The 17,965-nt window shown below is 30.4% G+C and overlaps 4 protein-coding genes across 5 annotated transcripts; 3 read left to right on the top strand and 1 right to left on the bottom strand.

Annotated features, from left to right (window-relative positions):
* Positions 1 to 1,503: 1,503 nt before the first annotated feature.
* LOC107923718 (polyadenylate-binding protein-interacting protein 11) lies at positions 1,504 to 5,185 on the bottom strand. 2 transcript variants are annotated; one of them, XM_016853890.2, is made up of 11 exons: positions 4,893 to 5,185; positions 4,286 to 4,686; positions 3,781 to 3,888; positions 3,645 to 3,689; positions 3,496 to 3,568; positions 3,310 to 3,422; positions 3,154 to 3,213; positions 3,007 to 3,054; positions 2,850 to 2,918; positions 2,080 to 2,141; positions 1,504 to 1,932 (listed from the first exon to the last, which is right to left on the bottom strand). In XM_016853890.2, exons 2-11 carry the CDS (start codon positions 4,658 to 4,660, stop codon positions 1,875 to 1,877), a joined length of 1,011 nt encoding a protein of 336 aa, XP_016709379.1. In that variant the 5' UTR covers positions 4,661 to 4,686; positions 4,893 to 5,185; the 3' UTR covers positions 1,504 to 1,874. The 2 variants fall into 2 exon arrangements, with proteins under 2 accessions (XP_016709379.1, XP_016709380.1); XM_016853891.2 differs by having other exon boundaries at positions 4,286 to 4,663; positions 4,893 to 5,027.
* An 808-nt stretch (positions 5,186 to 5,993) lies between these two features.
* Positions 5,994 to 7,554, top strand: LOC107923721 (protein CANDIDATE G-PROTEIN COUPLED RECEPTOR 7). The gene has a single exon (XM_016853893.2). It carries the CDS (start codon positions 6,652 to 6,654, stop codon positions 7,510 to 7,512), a length of 861 nt encoding a protein of 286 aa, XP_016709382.1. The 5' UTR covers positions 5,994 to 6,651; the 3' UTR covers positions 7,513 to 7,554.
* Positions 7,555 to 10,292: 2,738 nt separating this feature from the next.
* Positions 10,293 to 11,956, top strand: LOC107923713 (protein CANDIDATE G-PROTEIN COUPLED RECEPTOR 7). The gene has a single exon (XM_016853883.2). The coding sequence runs from the start codon at positions 10,450 to 10,452 to the stop codon at positions 11,770 to 11,772; it is 1,323 nt and encodes a 440-aa protein (XP_016709372.1). The 5' UTR covers positions 10,293 to 10,449; the 3' UTR covers positions 11,773 to 11,956.
* Positions 11,957 to 15,709: 3,753 nt separating this feature from the next.
* Positions 15,710 to 17,484, top strand: LOC107923715 (protein CANDIDATE G-PROTEIN COUPLED RECEPTOR 7). The gene has a single exon (XM_041080493.1). It carries the CDS (start codon positions 15,929 to 15,931, stop codon positions 17,240 to 17,242), a length of 1,314 nt encoding a protein of 437 aa, XP_040936427.1. The 5' UTR covers positions 15,710 to 15,928; the 3' UTR covers positions 17,243 to 17,484.
* Positions 17,485 to 17,965: the final 481 nt, after the last annotated feature.

Here is a 17,965-nt window from a genome sequence, read left to right as displayed (position 1 = left end):
GTAATTATATTATATTTATAAGTGCACATTTTGAAATTACACCATGTGTGACTTAATAAATACATTTTATTAATTCAAAAATAGATAAAAAATTATCATTTTTTATTATTTATGTAATTTTATATATTATAACAATACGAGGTTAAAAAAAGAAATAAATAGCCATATCCATATTACAGTTTTTTAAAGCGTGCCACTTTTTATTCGAAGCGCTCACTAATAATTTAGGTAATTATTCTTTTACTCATTATCTTTTATTTTTTTAAAATTAACTTTTAATGTTATAATATTAAAATTAATAAATATTAAATTGTTAAGCTTAAAATATTGTTTTAAAAAATGACACATAGGTTAGATTTATATTTTTTAAATATGATAAGAATTAAATGCATTTATTGTTAAAATAAAGCAAAGATAAATATATAATTACAAATAATCGAATATTAATAATTTTAGAGATAAATCTCAAAATTATACATGAACTTTGATTTAATGTGCAATTAAATTTAATTTGGTGCAATTATACATGTGAAACTCTAATTGTGCTTTCAAATCTATACTTGAAATTTTAATTTTGATTTAATCGTATACATTTAAAGAAATGAATACATCAATTTATTTTTATATTGGATAAATATAATTATTTATGTATGCAGTATATAAACATAAAATGATATTATATCAATAATTGTGTTAATAATTTATAAGAATTTGATCAAAGCAAAATTTCATGTATAAAATTACACAAAATCAAAGTTCATGTATACAACTGCAAATTAAACCATAATTAATGTATAATTTTAAAATTTATCCCATAATTTTAACATTAAAACAAATTAATTTTATAATATATAAATAACCTGAAAGAGTTTATTAAAAATATTATTTAAATTATAATATATTAATATTCATGATGAATTTTGTATTATTTTAATATTAAATATTTTAATATTATTTTAATATTAAATAAATTTAAAATTAAATAACATTAATATAACTGATCCCAACTTAAATATTTTTAAAAATACTTTATAATTATATTACTTTTTCAATTTATTAATAATTTATTTGAAGAAATTCATTAAAAATTCTAAACAAAAGTTGATATTATAAAAAATTATAAATTTAATATACACGAAAACTATAAACTAGTTTAGTCTATAGACTTAAAACAACTTAAAATTTAAATGCTTTATTTTCTACAACCTAAAAATGTTAATTTAATTTTTTATTTTATTTTTCATGTCTATTTTATAGTTTATGTTAAGAATTTGAGTTTGTTACTCTTAATAATATCGTTTACAAAATTCAATCATTCCTTTGAAAGCGTAATGTGTTTTACCATTATACTCAATCATTTGTTGGTATGTTAATTTAATTATTGATAATATTAATTGACTAAATTTTAATTCGATTAGTATCGATATTCCTATTAATGTAAAATGACGTAAATTCAAATGTGTTAAAACGTATTTATCCTCTATTTACTAATACTTTCAGTAATAAAATTAAAATGTTGTAAATAAATTAATAAACTTTTAATTTTTAACTATTTAAACACAGCAACTAAATCTGAAAAAGGCTCGGTGCTCGTGATTTTCTCGTGCCCCTTCGACCCCCCTATTCCTCTATCTGAGATTCTCGGTGCTCGTGATTTTCTCGTGTCCATCGGAATTCTCTATGTACCGCAAAGTTGCGTGGATAAACAAAAGACAAGACTCCTATGGTAAACGAAGATGCCGAAACATAGTAGCAGTGGACGATATATATGTAGATCAGCAAGAGCAACATGGGGAAACATCTTTACATGGCTGTGTATGTATTTAAATGTATATATATAAACTTGGAACTAAAATCGGTTCGGAGTGAATGATTTAGTAGGAGGGAAGGCGAGGAGCTCGTGGCCGAACTGGGGTCTTTGATGGGCTGACCCTGTTCATACACAACACCCGAGGTTTTCACTTAAAAGGCGACAGATATATATACTTTAATCAATAATTGGATAGAGAATACGGTGAGAAAAAATGAAAACAGAGAATATATCATTTAGACAACTGATGGGAGAATCGGGAATCTGACCTTATGGGCAATGATCCCAGAAACACACCACTACAGTTGAGAGCAGCAATCGCACTTTCAGCCTGCATGAGAGAACTCAATCTTTAGTTCATCAACACTGAGGTAACCCCATCTCGGGATGACGAATGGGCATAAAATATCAATTCCAAAGTTTAAACCCGTGTAGAAACACTGATAACTTTTCCAATAAGCCAAAGAGAAGAACAAAATCCACAGCTCCGAGGAGTGTTATCTTTGCAGTAGGTAAAATTACATATAAACAAATTAGTCCTTGTCCGTTAAACTAAAGAACAAATTGATTCTTTTTGTTAAAATATACATTCATTTGTATAGTTAAAACTAACTTTACTGACAGAATAACCAAAAAATAACACATGGCATGGTTTTAACAATAGAAATGAAAAAAAAAAAAAAACCAGTTTGCTCTTTGATCTAACGTATAGTCTAATTTGTCCATTTTTTGAGTAGGGGAGCAAAATGCAATCCAACTCTTAGTATAATGACCTCCATGGTACTTTTACCCTATGCAGTACCACCTACTATACTAGAATTCAACAGTTAAATCGAGTTTTTTGCTTTCGAATTTAATCCACGAAAACAAAAACCACAGCTCCAAAGAGAATGCACTCTTCCAAAGGGGAATACTGACCGGCTAGCCAAAATTTTCAGGTCTAAAAGCTCATGCACTCGTATACCTCATTAAAGCCTTGATAAACAAGGGAAAAGTTGTTCAGTCACATTGCATGAATGAAGAGGAAAAAAACAATTACCATTACAAACTCGACGAAAGCAATGCGAGTTGAATGCTGATAGTCCCCAAGCAACCTCAGCCGATAAACCTGCATCAGACAAGTACTCCCTTTAAATGCATCCCGATAGGTTTTGTCATAATAAATAGTAAAAACAGAACACCAGAGTTAAACAAACCTCCCCACAGACTGCTTCGAAAAAGAGTTTAACATCAGCTTGAGTAACCTGCAGTACATAAAATCGTATAATAAAATATTTAAAGGGTTATTTGCAACCGCGATCGTTTTTATATTCAACATTATAAAGTGCAAAAAAGCTTCTCACCGTCTTGTCAATGTTTGTACAGTAGATAGTTCTCGCACACATTTGACGCTCACCCTCATTCTGAAATCCAAATAACAAATGCTTTAACAGGCTGAATACATAAAGAAAATGTATCAACAAGTTCCAGTATAATAAATTTACGACAATCAGCCTCACCCTTGGCAAAAATGTTGGGTTAACCGGTGCGATAGCTGTTTTTGAAGGCAGCACCTTAACTGGATAAAATCCAAGCATAGTCCCTGCCAGGTTCAGTGCAGCTTGCGCACCTTCTGCACAGTAAAGAATGTAAAAATCACGTTTATCCGCTAAAGAATGAAACAAATAACCATGGTTGAACATCACCTTCATCAATGAACTCGATAAAAGCAAAACGAAGTACAGAGTTAGGATCACCACATATGCGACAATCAACCACCTTCATAAGAAAAAAGTACATTCAGATAGGTTGTTTTCGATAAAACTGCAAAGACGAGCAATGAAAATAACATCACCTGCCCACAACTCACAAATAAACCGGCAAGCTGCTCCTCCGTGACCTGCATCCCAACAAGAGATGACAAATCCAAAACAGAAGAATTTGATTGCGGCATACAAACAAAGCTGAAAATGCTGAATATATAAACATACCTGGTGGTCGATATCAGACACATAAACAGTCCTACGTATAACCTCTTCTCTTTGAGCTATACTTGTCCTGCTGTTCGATTTCCGTTTCCCTTGACCGAAAATTTTCTTCTGAGAAAATCGAAATGAATGAACAAAGCCCATGATATCATACAGAATTTCGCTAATATTGGAATTTAAGCTTTCGGACGGTTTAAAATGTACATAACATAAAAGGATAATCTCCACTCAACCAAATTTGTTCAATTAAATCCCATTTCATCATCTCCATTATTGAGAAAACAGATGCACAATGTAGTTACTGCACATTGGATATAGGGTGAGACCATCACACAAACTCGAATAATTTGGTTTTTTTGAGTTATCAGCCAAAAAAACCCTAAAATAAGAACCAACCCTACCAAGCATAAGACCAAAACAGCAATAATACTCACAAAGCATATCAATTTCCTTATACAAAATGTACACTAAGCATCAATGAAAATAACTGGGGTTTTTGGTGTCATACCCTTTTACCACCACCATTGCAATTAGCATTGCCATTCCTTGAGATGTTGTTATTGTTGTTTTGTAAAGCAATATTGTTAGTGTGAAACCCACCATTGAGTCCATTGTTAACAAGCGAGTGAGGTACAAACTCTTCAGCCATGGGGTTAAGCTTAGAGAACAGTTCTTGTAACTTTCTCCTATCTCTTTCGAAACTATCCTCAAGCTCATCTTTACCACCACCACCGTTGGTTCCACCGATCTTGTTGTACATCCCTTGATCGTTTTCGTGTAAGCTCAGATCGGTTTTTGACCGAAGCGTTGACTGATCTTGGTCGTTTGACGTCAGTGTTGCAGCCGCCGTGTCTTGATTCGAAGCATTCTCAACAACAGCCATGGCCTGATGATTAGATTAGATTATCCCTATTATATAAAAAAGAAAAAGCTCCCTTTTTCAGCAACTGATCAACAACAAAAATAAAAACCCAGAATCCATAAACCCAAACAAAGAAATTTTAAAAGAAAAAATAGAGTTTTGAAATGTTGGATATAATTATATAAGAATCTGTTTCAAAAACTAAGATAAAGCTACAATATCCATTGATGAAAAAAAAAAACTAGAAACCCACCTCGAGATCACCGCGAAGAAGACGAAATTGAAATGAATTAGATAGTCAAGAAAAGGAAATTTAAGCCGTCGTTAAATTGACAACGAAAAATTGAGATTGAATTTTTCTAACAGGTATAATAACATATTTAATTTTTAATATTTGTATATTTTATTAATTTGATTTTAATTTTAAATAATTTTAAAAAGTTAATTTTTACATTTACAAATTCTATTACTTACTAACTCAAACTTTGAAATTTTAAAAAAGAGGCATTCCAAGTTTATAAATTTATAAAACCCAAAAAAGAAAAAAAAACTTCTTCAATTGTACAAATATAACATGTAATAAATAATACGTGTAAATATATTATTTCTTAAGAACATCAACTTTGCAATTCTTATTTATGGATGATATAGCAAACAAAATAAAATCAATTAACAACAAAAAATTGTATTTTTTCTGGTTTTTCCAACAGCAAAAAACCTTTTTTTGAGCTATGGATTAAATTTAGTAACCATTAAATAGAAGAAAAAGTAGAAATTTAAGTAACCCAGAAACTCAAATCTCCTTATAGTTCAATTCTCATTTTATAATTGGATATGTTTTTTTTTTCTTTTTCAAGTTTTGGAATGTCTCTATTGTCAAAACTTCGGTTAAGAATTGTGAGGATCAAATTAATAAATTTTGTAAATGTGAAGGGTTAAATTTATTAAATTATTTAGAATTAGGATCAAATTAATAGAATATGTAAGTATTGATGATTAAATGTGTTACTATACCGGTTAGAAAAATGACATGTCATTATTTACGTTATCAATTTAACGACGAGTGACCAAAATAGGAACGAATACAAAGTTTAGTGCTTAAATTGAAAAATTTTAAGTTAGGTGACCAAAACAAGAACATGGAAATAGTTGGGTGACCATTTGTATGGTTTACCCAAAATGTTTGCAAGATCTCAGCTAAGAAGTTGCATTAAAAATAGCAAACATTCTAGCTCCTTGTAATGAACCCAACCATTCTTCCCATGATTGCGATTGAAAATTTGGATGTGATTATAATTGAAAATTTTGAAGTAATAATGATTGAATATTTTTCAAGAAAATCCCAAAATCTTTAAAACTAGAACGAATTACTATAGGAATAATCGATCATTTTCTTTGTACTTATTTTACAATAAAACGTTAGAATAAAAGTTAAAAACATTCCAAAGCCCCTGCCGGCCGATAGGGACAAAGTAAGAGATCTTTAAACATGGGGATGATCTGAAATTTCTCTCAAAACTCAGATCAACGCCAATTTTCTTTCATTTTTTTTTTCCCATTTCTCCCATGGCTATGTTGTGGAGCTCCATTTTGCTTGTTCTTTTCATCTCTTTTTTTTTTTTTTTGCTTCAGTCAGTCTTGCTGAGATCCGTTTCACGGAGATCCGATCCAATGACCGCTACTCTGTAATCCCCTTAGACGAGTTCCAGTTCACTTACAACGGCCGTCTCGAACTCAGCGTCTCTCAAGTTACTATCACGAACCAGATTCCATACTATTACTTGGACAAAGTCGGATTCTTCGTCTGCACACGTTACACATGGGCGTTATTGCTTCAACAACAACTCGCCGACGGGAAAGTCTTTTGTGCTCTCTCTTCCCCTTACGTCAGGGTCATCTTCGACTTAAGGTCTCTCAAAGTGAAATTGAGCTTCAACACCGTTTTCCCAGTACGCTACGCGGACCACTACATCCTAGCCTTCAGTAACTGTCTTGATCAAGTCAATGTATCGATGACTGTCCAATCGGCGATGTACAATCTCGAAGGAAATCAAAACCGTCGGGATTATCTCTCTGCCAACCAAGCAATTCTCCCTAGCCTTTACTTCCTTTTGTCCCTCTTTTATTTCACACTCGCAGGGATTTGGCTTTACTTGCTTTACAAGAAACCTCTCTCTGTTTCTAGAACCCATTTCATTATGCTGGCTGTCATCCTTTTAAAAGCTTGCAAACTCGTATTTGAAGCGGAGGTTAAATATTGCATCAAACGAACCGGAACTGGCTATGGTTGGGATCTTTGGTTTTCCATTTTCAGTATCTTGAAAGTGACCACGTTGATCATTTTGATTGGCCAAGGCTGGTCGCTTTTGAAACCTTACTTGCAGGACAAGGAAAAGAAGGTTTTGTTGATAGTGATTCCATTTCAGGTAGTTGTTGCTAATATTACCCAAGTTTTCATAGATAAGACCCCACTTTTCAGTCCATATAGGGTTGTATGTAAGCAAATTGTTTTGCTTGTTGATGTTATTTGTTATTGCGCGGTGTTGTTACCGATTGTTTGGTCGATTGAGAAGTTGCGTGAGGTGGCTCAGACGGACGAGAAAGCTGCGGTGAAATTGAAGAAGTTGACCCTGTTTAGGCAGTATTACATTATGGTCATTTGTTATATTTACTTCCCTCGTATTATGGTTTATACTTTGGAGGCGACAAATACCGTGTATAAATATTCATGGAGCAGTGTTTTAGTTGGGGAGCTGGACACACTCGCCTTTTATGTGTATACTGGATATGAATTCAAGCCAGAGGCAGATAACTTGTATTTTCCAATCGATGATGAAGAGGAAGAGGGTGACTCAGAGCAGTTGAAGCTTTGAGATGAGGGGAAAATGGGCAATGATTGAAGAAAACGAATACATGAGTCCTTGCTTGAATCAAACAATAGCAGTTAAATTAGTTTGGTTAAATTTAAATACTAGTCTTGTACTATTCTTACAATTTAGATTATTCTAAATCCCTCTACTTTTCGAATTTTGAATTATTCTAAATTCATATTCTCTAATTGAATTATTCTAAATTCTTATGCTTTTCGAATTTTGAAATTTCAATCTTGACAAAATTATATTCGCTAATCCATCAATGTGTGAAAATAGTAAGCTCACAATTGACATGGCATTACTTATGTGATAATATGGTTGTTGCATCAAATTTGAAAAATAATAGAACTTATTAACTTAATGAATTTAAGGGACATATATATATTAATTATTGTTATACTTATGATTATGATTGGTGTTGCAATCATTTTTTATAAATTATTATTATAATTTATAAATTTATTTTAACATCGTTTATTTACTTATTAATACATAAATTGTAGCCAAATGTACCAAGCAAGTTAATCTTACATTCTGTTAACTAAATGACTAAATCTTACTTTTTAGCCAAATAAACCAAATAAGGTAATCTCATATTCCACTCATAATAAGATTCAGTGAACCAAAAAAACTTTAACAATTATCGTTTGGTAAGAATAAAAATTTAAAATTTTCAAAAAACATAAAGATTAAAAATAATTAAATTAAAGTATAAGAATTAAATACTCAATTCTCACAAAGTATAGGACTGATAGCAACATTTAACAAAAAAAATCTAATAGTAATATTTGGTGAGAGAAAGACTTGTTGCATTTACAAAAAGAAATGAGTAAGCAACAAGAGATTAGTGGAAACTCCACCACCCTTGCAAAATTTGGAAATTTAGGATTAATCGATCCCTTTTGTACTTATTTGAGATTAAACTTCTACATTTCCTAAGAAACGAGCGCCAATCAAAGCCCCGGCCGAAGTGTGTTGGTCGAGGAGTTGGCCACACTCCCGTTTTGTGTTTATTGGGTATGAATTCAAGCCGAAGGTGGATAATTAGTATTTTCCGATTGATCATGAAGAGAAAGAGGTCGATTTAGAGCAGTTGAAGTTTCGAGACAAGGGAAAAAATGGGCAATGATTTGAAGAAAATGAACAGCAAATCGAATGTTAAGAAAAATGGTAAAATTAACATGAAGACCTTTGTTTTAGGAGTCAAATTGTATTTTGTCCATCTTATTAAAAATGGTAAATTAGTTAATGTACATTAGATAAAAAAGTAAATTAGTCCTTTTATTAAAAACCGGTCCACTTATATCAAAATGAGATATACGTGGCACATCAAGTGTAATTGCCTAATTATTCCATCAATCATTCTAATTTTTAACAGTAGTAATAGATTAATTTTTTTTATAAAAAAGAACTAATTTGCTCTTTAATCTAACGTATAAGGATTAATTTACCTTTTTTTAATAAATGAGCAAAATGCAACCTAAATTTTAATACAAAAATCTCCACGATATTTTTACATAAGAAAAATCTATGATAATTCATGCTTGTTCTTATGCAAGATAATATTAAAGCTTAAACGCACTTTCGTGAACTTGATAGCTTGTGTAGGTAAATAAACAAATTATGCTACCTTGTTTATTATTATTATTGAAGCTCCGTGTTTATTTAATTACCACTACATTAGTTAGGTTAAAAGTATCATGGAGATTTTTATATTAAGTGTTAGATTGTATTTTATTTTTTATTTAAAAAGTAGGTAAATTAGTCCCTGCATATTAAATCAAAGAGCAAATGGGTCTTTTCTATTAATAATCTCATCCATTTGTACTAATAAAAATTGGTATGGGTGATGGAATAACTAAGCAGTGACACGTGGCTTGCCACATATACATTATGCGTATATACAAAGATCTATTTTTAATAGTAAAAATGGATAGAATTTTACCTATTTTTAAAAAAATCTTTGTAATTAATTAATTTTATCTTTCATTCCAAAGAAAACTTATAATTGTTTTTATCACTTTTGTACCCAAAGGAAGAACAAGCAATCAATTTACTTTTCATTTACTTTTAGCTTAACATAAAAAATTCGAGATTATATAATTAAAAGAAATTTAAGTTTTGTAAATAATTATTAAATACCAGTCATTTAAATTGATTTTGTTAAAAGATAATCTGGAAATATAAAATAAACTTTTAAAATTTAAAAGGAGATTAAATTAATTGATTTTAATATTATAGTAAAAAATGGGTTGACATTATCAATGGATACAAAATTTTTAACAATTTATTCAATTTATTTTGATGTTTTTAAAATTTAAAATTTCAATATTAGAAAAGAAATTTAAAAATTTCAGCAATGGGATAAACAAGTAAAATTTAACAATTTTTTTTGTATTATATTAGTTTCTACTGCTTTTTCACTCTCATTTTTTATTTTTTACCCTAATCAATACTTTAAAAGAATTAATTTTTTTGGTAACCAATATGAAAACGACCTAAAAGTTGGGTGACTAAAATGAAAGCATCAAGTTTGTTGACCAAAATGAAAGCATCAAGTTTGGTGACCAAATTGCAAAGACTTTATTTTAGGTAACCAAAATGAAAACACTCTAAAACTTGAGTGACCAACTAAGTAATTTACTTAAATTAGTGGAAACTAGACCCATGCTTGTAAAATTTGGAGCTGTAGGAGTAATCGATCCTTTTGTACCTATTTTTTGCAATTCCAAAAAAACAAACGCCAATATGAAAGTTTAATGTTCCAAATTGAAGGCAATCGAAGCCCCGGCCGGCCGATATGAACAAAGCAAGGATGACAAATCAAAACGAAGATATGAACAAAGCAAGGATGACAAATCAAAACGAAGATATTTCTCTATTTAGTTCTCAAATTTCTCTCCGCTCAATGCCAAAAGTTCTTTTTCCATTTCTCCAATGGGGAAGATATGCCGCTCCTTTTTGCTTTTTCTTTTGATCTCTCTTTTCGTTTCTTTTGGTTTTGCTGAAATCCGTTTCACAAAGATCCGATCCAATGACCGTCCCATAATCCCCTTCGATGAGTTCTGGTTCACTCACAATGGCCGTCTCGAACTCAACGTCTCTCAGATCACTCTCTCAGACAATAACCCGAACCTCAACTTCAACAATGTCGGATTCTTCCTCTGCACACGCGACGCGTGGCTCCATGTGCTTCAACAACTTGCTGACGCCGAAATCTCGTGCGTTCTCCATTCCAGTCTCGTCAAAATCATCTCCAACTTCAAGACTCTCAATGGGAAATCGAACTTCGACTCCATTCTCCAAGTAAAAAATGCCGACCGGTACACTTTACTCTTTGCTAATTGTCTTAGTCAAGTCAAAGTATCAATGACCGTACGATCGGCAATGTACAATCTTGAGGGAAATCAAAACCGTCGCGATTACCTCTCCGCTGACGAAACATTTCTCCCTAAGCTTTACTTCCTTTTGTCCCTCGTTTATTTCACCCTGGCAGGGATTTGGATTTACGTGCTTTACAACAAACGGCTCACTATTTTCCGAATCCACTTCTTTATGCTAATTGTTGTCGTTTTAAAAGCTTTGAATCTCGTATCTAAAGCAGAGGACACGTTATATATCCAACAAACCGGGACTGCTCACGGTTGGGACGTTCCGTTTTACATATTCAGTTCCTTGAAAGGGATCATGCTTTTCACGCTCATCATTTTGATCGGCACCGGTTGGTCTCTTTTGAAACCTTACTTGCAAGACAAGGAAAAGATGGTTTTAACGATTGTTATTCCACTTCAAGTTGTGGCTAACATTGCCCTAGTCATAATCGACGAGACCTCGCCTTTCAGTCCATATAGGGTCACATGGAAATCACTATTTTTGCTTGTCGATGTCATTTGTTGTTGCGCCATGTTGTTGCCAATTGTTTGGTCAATTAAGAACCTGCGCGAGGCGGCTCAGACGGATGGGAAAGCTGCAGTGAATTTGATGAAGTTGACGTTGTTTAAGCAGTATTACGTTATGGTGATCTGTTATATTTACTTGACTCGTGTTGCGGTTTATGGTTTGGAGACGATTACTTGGGGTAAGTATCCGTGGAGCAGTGTGCTGGTCGGGGAGTTGGCTACGCTCGTGTTTTATGTGTTTACTGGATATAAATTCAAGCCAGAGACGTATAACCCGTATTTTGCTATCGATGATGAAGAGGAAGAGGCTGATGATGTAGAGCATTTGAAACTTCATGATGAGGAAAAAATTGGGCAATGATTGAAGAAAATGTAGAGCAAATCAAACTGGGAAATTAGGTGAAACCCATAACTCTGTCAAGAAAAAATGTATGATAATCCACGCTTGTTTTCACTATTATCAAAATTTAAATAGATATTAACTCTTGAAAATTAAAATTTATTAGATCATGTACTTTGTGTGTTGTAGATTTAGTACTGTATTTTCAATTTTAGTCTATATACTTTTCGAATTAAACAATTTTAGTCCCTATTCTTTTTTAATTTTGTAATTTTAATCCTAACTAAATAGTGGTAGCTAAATTTGTTTAGTTATATTCTATTATTAGTTTTGTATTATATGTAAAGTTAGAGATTTAGTCCATATTTTTCAATTAGATCACTTTTAGCCGATATATTTTTTTTAATTTCGAAATTTCAGTTTTAATGTAAACAACCGTCATTAAATTTATTAACTGATTTTTTTATGAGTAATATGTGGAGATAGCAAGTTAATATGATATTACACATACAATAATATGTTTGACGTCTCAAATTTTAAAAATAACAAAATTTAATGAATTTAATAACTAAGATTTAATTAGGACTAAAATTTTAAAATTCTAAAAATATAAGGACTAAAAATAACCAAATTAAAATACAAGTACTAAATCCACCATTTATATAAATTACAGAATCTAAAAGGAGAATTTGCTGCTTTTTTTCGTATCTCTAATCTTATCGCAAGGTGTTTTAGACAGCACAAGATGCTTTCATTGCCAAACAAATATACCCAATGAAGCTTTTTACTTTTTTCGTTGTACCATTTGTTCGATATAAAGTGCCTTTTCGATTCCTTAATTATAAAATTGAACTAAAAAAATTATATATCTTTCCTCATTTAATTTTTAATTTTTTAAGGAAAAATATATCTAAACTATTTATTTATCTCATGAAAATCTTCATTCTCATTTTACATAGCTGTCGTATTTAGATTTTATTTAATTATGTTGGATGACAATTTAAGTTGTAAATTTAGATATCCGATCCAAAATTTGTGAATTCAGATCTTGTAGATTCGGATATTAAAATTATTATCCGTTGTGGATAGACCCTCTTAGATATCTATTATCCGCAGATTCGACTTCGCATAAAAGATTACAAAATATTTAAAATCTTACTTCCAACATGGCTTTGACAATAAAATCATACTTCAACCACCATAACTAATCTTCAAATTTAATTAAAATTTATACAAACTAATAAATTACATATAAATATCAATAAAAATATTTAATAAATTTATATATTAAATATAATAATAAATAATAAATTTAAATATGTTTAAAAATTTAGCATAAAATATATATTTAACGTATTATTCTCCTAAATCTTTTTTCTTTTGTATTTGTAACCTTAACTTAACAATGTGATGAAATCATCAAAATTTATAGATTTGTGATTATCCTTTTTATTATTTGATCAACTAAATTATTTTAAACAAAAATTTAACTAATATTCATATAAATAAAATAAATATTATAATATGAAATTATTCCGTAATGTGATATAATTATCTTCCGTACGTATTATATTATAAAAATAGTACACATACACTTTTAAGGACATATAATAACCAATTGTTAAATAATTAAATTGTATATTATAACAACATAATTGTATATAGGGCTAGAAACAACATTGCCATATGTCAAATTCTACCGGATTGACAAAAGAGCCTTCTTGAGAATTCCCTTCACTAATAAAAAAAGGTAAGAAAATATAAACAAATGAGGAAGAGTGATTTAATCGAAATTAAAATTGGCCAGTAATTTTTTTTTTAAGAGCGAATCCAGTTGATGTAATAGAGGAGTCTAGCCTATATCGTAATGTTTAGATTGCATATCGTCAATACAAGAATACACATTGTAATATCGTAATGTTATAATAATTATTTTACATTCATTATTTAATTATATAACAATTAATATATTATATGTCCTTAAACATGTATGTATACTATTTTATATAATACATACTAAATAATTATGTGACATTACAAAATAAATTCATATTATAATATTTATATAATTTTTTTTGTTTTAAAATATTAACTAATTGAATTAATCAAATAATAAAAGGGATAATCACAAATCTAAAAATTCTGATGATTTCATCTTATTGTTCAGTTAGGTTTACTAATAGAAAAAAATGATATGTTAAATAAAATATTTTTGTCACAATTTTTTAAACATTTTTAATTTTAAAAATTATTTTATTTATATTTATACGTTATTTATTAGTTTGTGTAAGCTTGAATTAAGGTTGAGGATTAGCTTTAATGGTTAAAGCATAATTTAATTGTTAAAAAGTTATGTGTTTGAATCAAGTTGAAAGCAAAATTCTATAAATTAAAACCGGATAATTTGTGGATTCTTTACATATTTTGATTCTTGTGTTTTATACTAATTCTATTTTATAATTATTTAAACATGTATTTATAATTAATTATAATTTTATACTCCAAACTAAAAAAGAAAAAAACATCCTGTCCGAACCTTTCACGCTGCGGAGACTGCACTGATGTTGTGAAAAAGGCTGAATACAGTCTCATTAATTAATTAATTAATTAATTGAAAAGAAAAATATAATTTAAACTCATTGGTTTTTTCAGTAAACCAATCAATGAAGGTAGCTTAGCTTACCAGTTATCAGTTTGTTAATTCCTCCATTCGAAATTACCATTATTACCCATTCCAACAACATTACTCATTTTTTAAGGAAAATTACATTTAAAGTCACTAACTTATTAATAAGTTAATATTTTAGCTATTTGATTATTAAAAAGTTTTCATTTAAATCATTGAGTTGTTTAGTCTTTTTCTTTTTAAGTCTAACTAGCTAGCTTTAAGCACTGATTTGATGATAGTTATGGTAGATCCAAGTCAATTTGATGGCCAGTGTCAAAGATTGAAGAAAAACTATTTGGATTCTAGTTTACAAATTTGTGACGTTCGAAGTTGTTTCATAAAAAAAATACCATAGAAAAGAAGAAAAATGAGACCTTTTGATTGGTACAGATGGTGCTGACAATGAAGGTCATACAACAATGATTTTAATAGTCTAGTGACTTAAATAAATTTTTTTAATAATTAAGTGACCATTTTAAAACTTCTTAACATTAAATGACTAAAAGATAAATTATTACTACTTTAATAACTTTGGTATAACTTACTTCTTTTTTTAATTATCATTTTTAGTCATTCTACACATATTAATTTTTTTAAAAATATATTCAAAATTAATATAAAATGTTAAAATTACTATTCAATCCACGATGACTACAATAAAAATAGGTAAAATGATTTTTATGCCTCCAACTTTACAAATATTATTTTAGACATTCATTTAATTTTTCATTTTTTTAAGCCTTAAATTTACACTTTTTATTAAATTACCTTAAAATAAATGAAAAAATTAATATTTATTAATTTTACTGATATGTCATCCACATGGATGATACATCAACATTTAATTAAATTATTAAAATTTTGAAATTAAAAAAGTTATAAGAATTAATTTTAAAAATTTAAGACCATTAAAATTATTTAAATGTATAAAATTTATAAAAAAATATTTTTTAAATTTTAAAAAATTAGTTAAATGTTGACATGTCATTCAATCATATCAACAAAGGTTAATTTTTTTATTTATTTTAATATAATTTAACAAGAAAAATACTAGTATAAGAGCCAAAAGAAAAAAAATTAAATAAAGAGTTAAAATAAATTTTTTATAAAATTAAAGGGAAAATAATTTTCAAACAAATATAATCATATTTAATTTTTTATAAAAATATTAATATTTTCTACTATTCAAAATTAATACTTAAACCTAACAAGTCTTTTTTTAAACACGAACAACGTCTAATTTAGTAATTTTAATGTAGCATTGAATAATCCTCCATATGAACAATCGGTCCAAATTCTAACATTGAATAATTCTAAAATTTGAATAATCAATCCTTTTGTACAAACACCAATTTAAAAAGTCAACATTTCAAAGCCAACCAAAAAGACCCGGCTGGCCGATGCAGACAAAGTAAGGAGAAAATAAATTCAAAAAACGGAGTAGATCTAGTTCTCTTTGTAGATCTGATTTTTTTTCTCCGATCAACGGTGAAAAGTTCCTTTTTTTTCATGGCGATGATGACCTGCCGTTCCTTGTTGCTTTTACTTTTGATCTCACTTTTTGTTTCTTTTGGTTTCGCCGAGATCCGTTTCACGGAGATCCGATCCGATGTCCGACCCATAATACCTTTCGATGAGTTCGGGTTCACTCACAACGGCCGCCTTGAACTCAACCTCTCTCAGATCGATCTCTCCGACAAGAACAAGAACCTCGACTTGAACAAAATCGGATTCTTCCTCTGCACGCGCGACACGTGGTTCCACGTGCTTGAACAACTCAACGACCACCATGTCACGTGTGCTCTCGATTCCGAACTCGTCAAGGTCGTCTTCAGGTTCAAATCTCTCGACGGGAAAACGAGCATCAACCCCGTTTTCCCTGTAAACAACGCTGACCAGTACGCCCTACTCTTCGCTAATTGTTTGACTCAAGTCAAAGTATCGATGACCGTCCGATCGGCGATGTACAATATTGAAGGGAAGCAAAGCCGTGATTATCTCTCCGCCGGCAAAACAATTCTCCCTAGGGTTTACTTCCTTTTATCCCTTGTTTATTTCAGTCTCGCAGGGATTTGGGTTTACTTTCTTTACAAAAAACGACTCACCGTGTTCCGAATCCATTTCTTTATGCTAGCAGTCATTGTTTTAAAAGCCTTCAATCTCGTGTTTGAAGCCGAGGATAAATCTTATATCAAACGAACCGGAAGTGCTCATGGTTGGGATGTTTTGTTTTACATATTCAGTTTCTTGAAAGGGATCATGCTTTTCACGCTCATCGTTTTGATCGGCACCGGTTGGTCGTTTTTGAAACCTTATTTGCAGGACAAAGAAAAGAAGGTTTTAATGATCGTGATTCCACTTCAAGTTGTTGCTAACATCGCCCAAGTTGTCATCGATGAGGCCTCCCCATTTGGTCAAGATAGGGCGACATGGAAGCAACTGTTTTTGCTTGTTGATGTTATTTGTTGTTGCGCTGTGTTGTTCCCTATCGTTTGGTCGATTAAGAACCTGCGTGAGGCGGCTCGAACGGATGGGAAAGCTGCGGTGAATTTGATGAAATTGACTCTGTTTAGGCAGTATTACGTTGTGGTGATCTGTTATATTTACTTCACTCGTGTTGTGGTTTATGCTTTGGAGACGATTACTTCGTATAAGTATCTATGGACCGCTGTGTTGGCCGGAGAATTGGCCACTCTTGCCTTTTATGTGTTTACTGGGTATAAATTCAAGCCAGAGGCGCATAACCCATATTTTGCCATCGATGATGAAGAGGAAGAGGCTGCTGCAGAGCAGTTGAAGCTTGAAGATGAGTTTGAATTGTGAAACCAATCATCGAGAACAATATAAAATGATTGAAGTTAGCAAATACAATTGGGACATTGAGGTAAAACCCAGATTCTTACACTTCGATGATTCAAATATTTGTTTTTCTTTACTTGTTATGCTCTTTTTTTTTTATCTTTTTTTGATCTACTTGGTAGGATAATATTAAACTTTGATGCACGTTTGTGAACTTGATAGCTTGTGTAACTAATAAATAAATAATGCTATATTTTTTGTTCAAATTCCATATTTATTCAATTAATCATTATGGGAATATGTTGGTTTTGTTTTATGTTTATGTATTTTTTAGTAATACTCGTGTTTAAGTTACTTTATATCTGTATAATTTTTAAAATTTATAGTTTAATGTTATATAAATTTTCATATAATTGTGTCATGTTATCCTATAGTAGCAATCATATGTTGCTTGTTATAGTAAATTCATCCCTGCATTGTTCATGGACTTGCGAAGATCCTAGTAAAAAACAGAGGATTGTCTCTCCAGTCCCTCTCAAATTTAAAATTAAGCAAATTAGTTTCTCTCAATTTTGAAATTGAGCCAATTGGTTCCACTCAACCAAAAAAAAAAAACAATTTAATCTGTCAATTTCGGAATTAAGCAATTAAGGACAATTAATCATGCCGTTAATGCCTTCCTTCAATTATACATAATTTCGATTGGTATGGTAACAAATTTAGCTTTCAATATTTACATGTTCTGTC

This window comes from Gossypium hirsutum, chromosome A11 (genome assembly GCF_007990345.1).
Source record: "Gossypium hirsutum isolate 1008001.06 chromosome A11, Gossypium_hirsutum_v2.1, whole genome shotgun sequence".
Taxonomy (NCBI): domain Eukaryota; kingdom Viridiplantae; phylum Streptophyta; class Magnoliopsida; order Malvales; family Malvaceae; genus Gossypium; species Gossypium hirsutum.
Note: the sequence above shows the minus strand (reverse complement) of the source record. Positions and strands in the feature narration are given on the sequence as shown.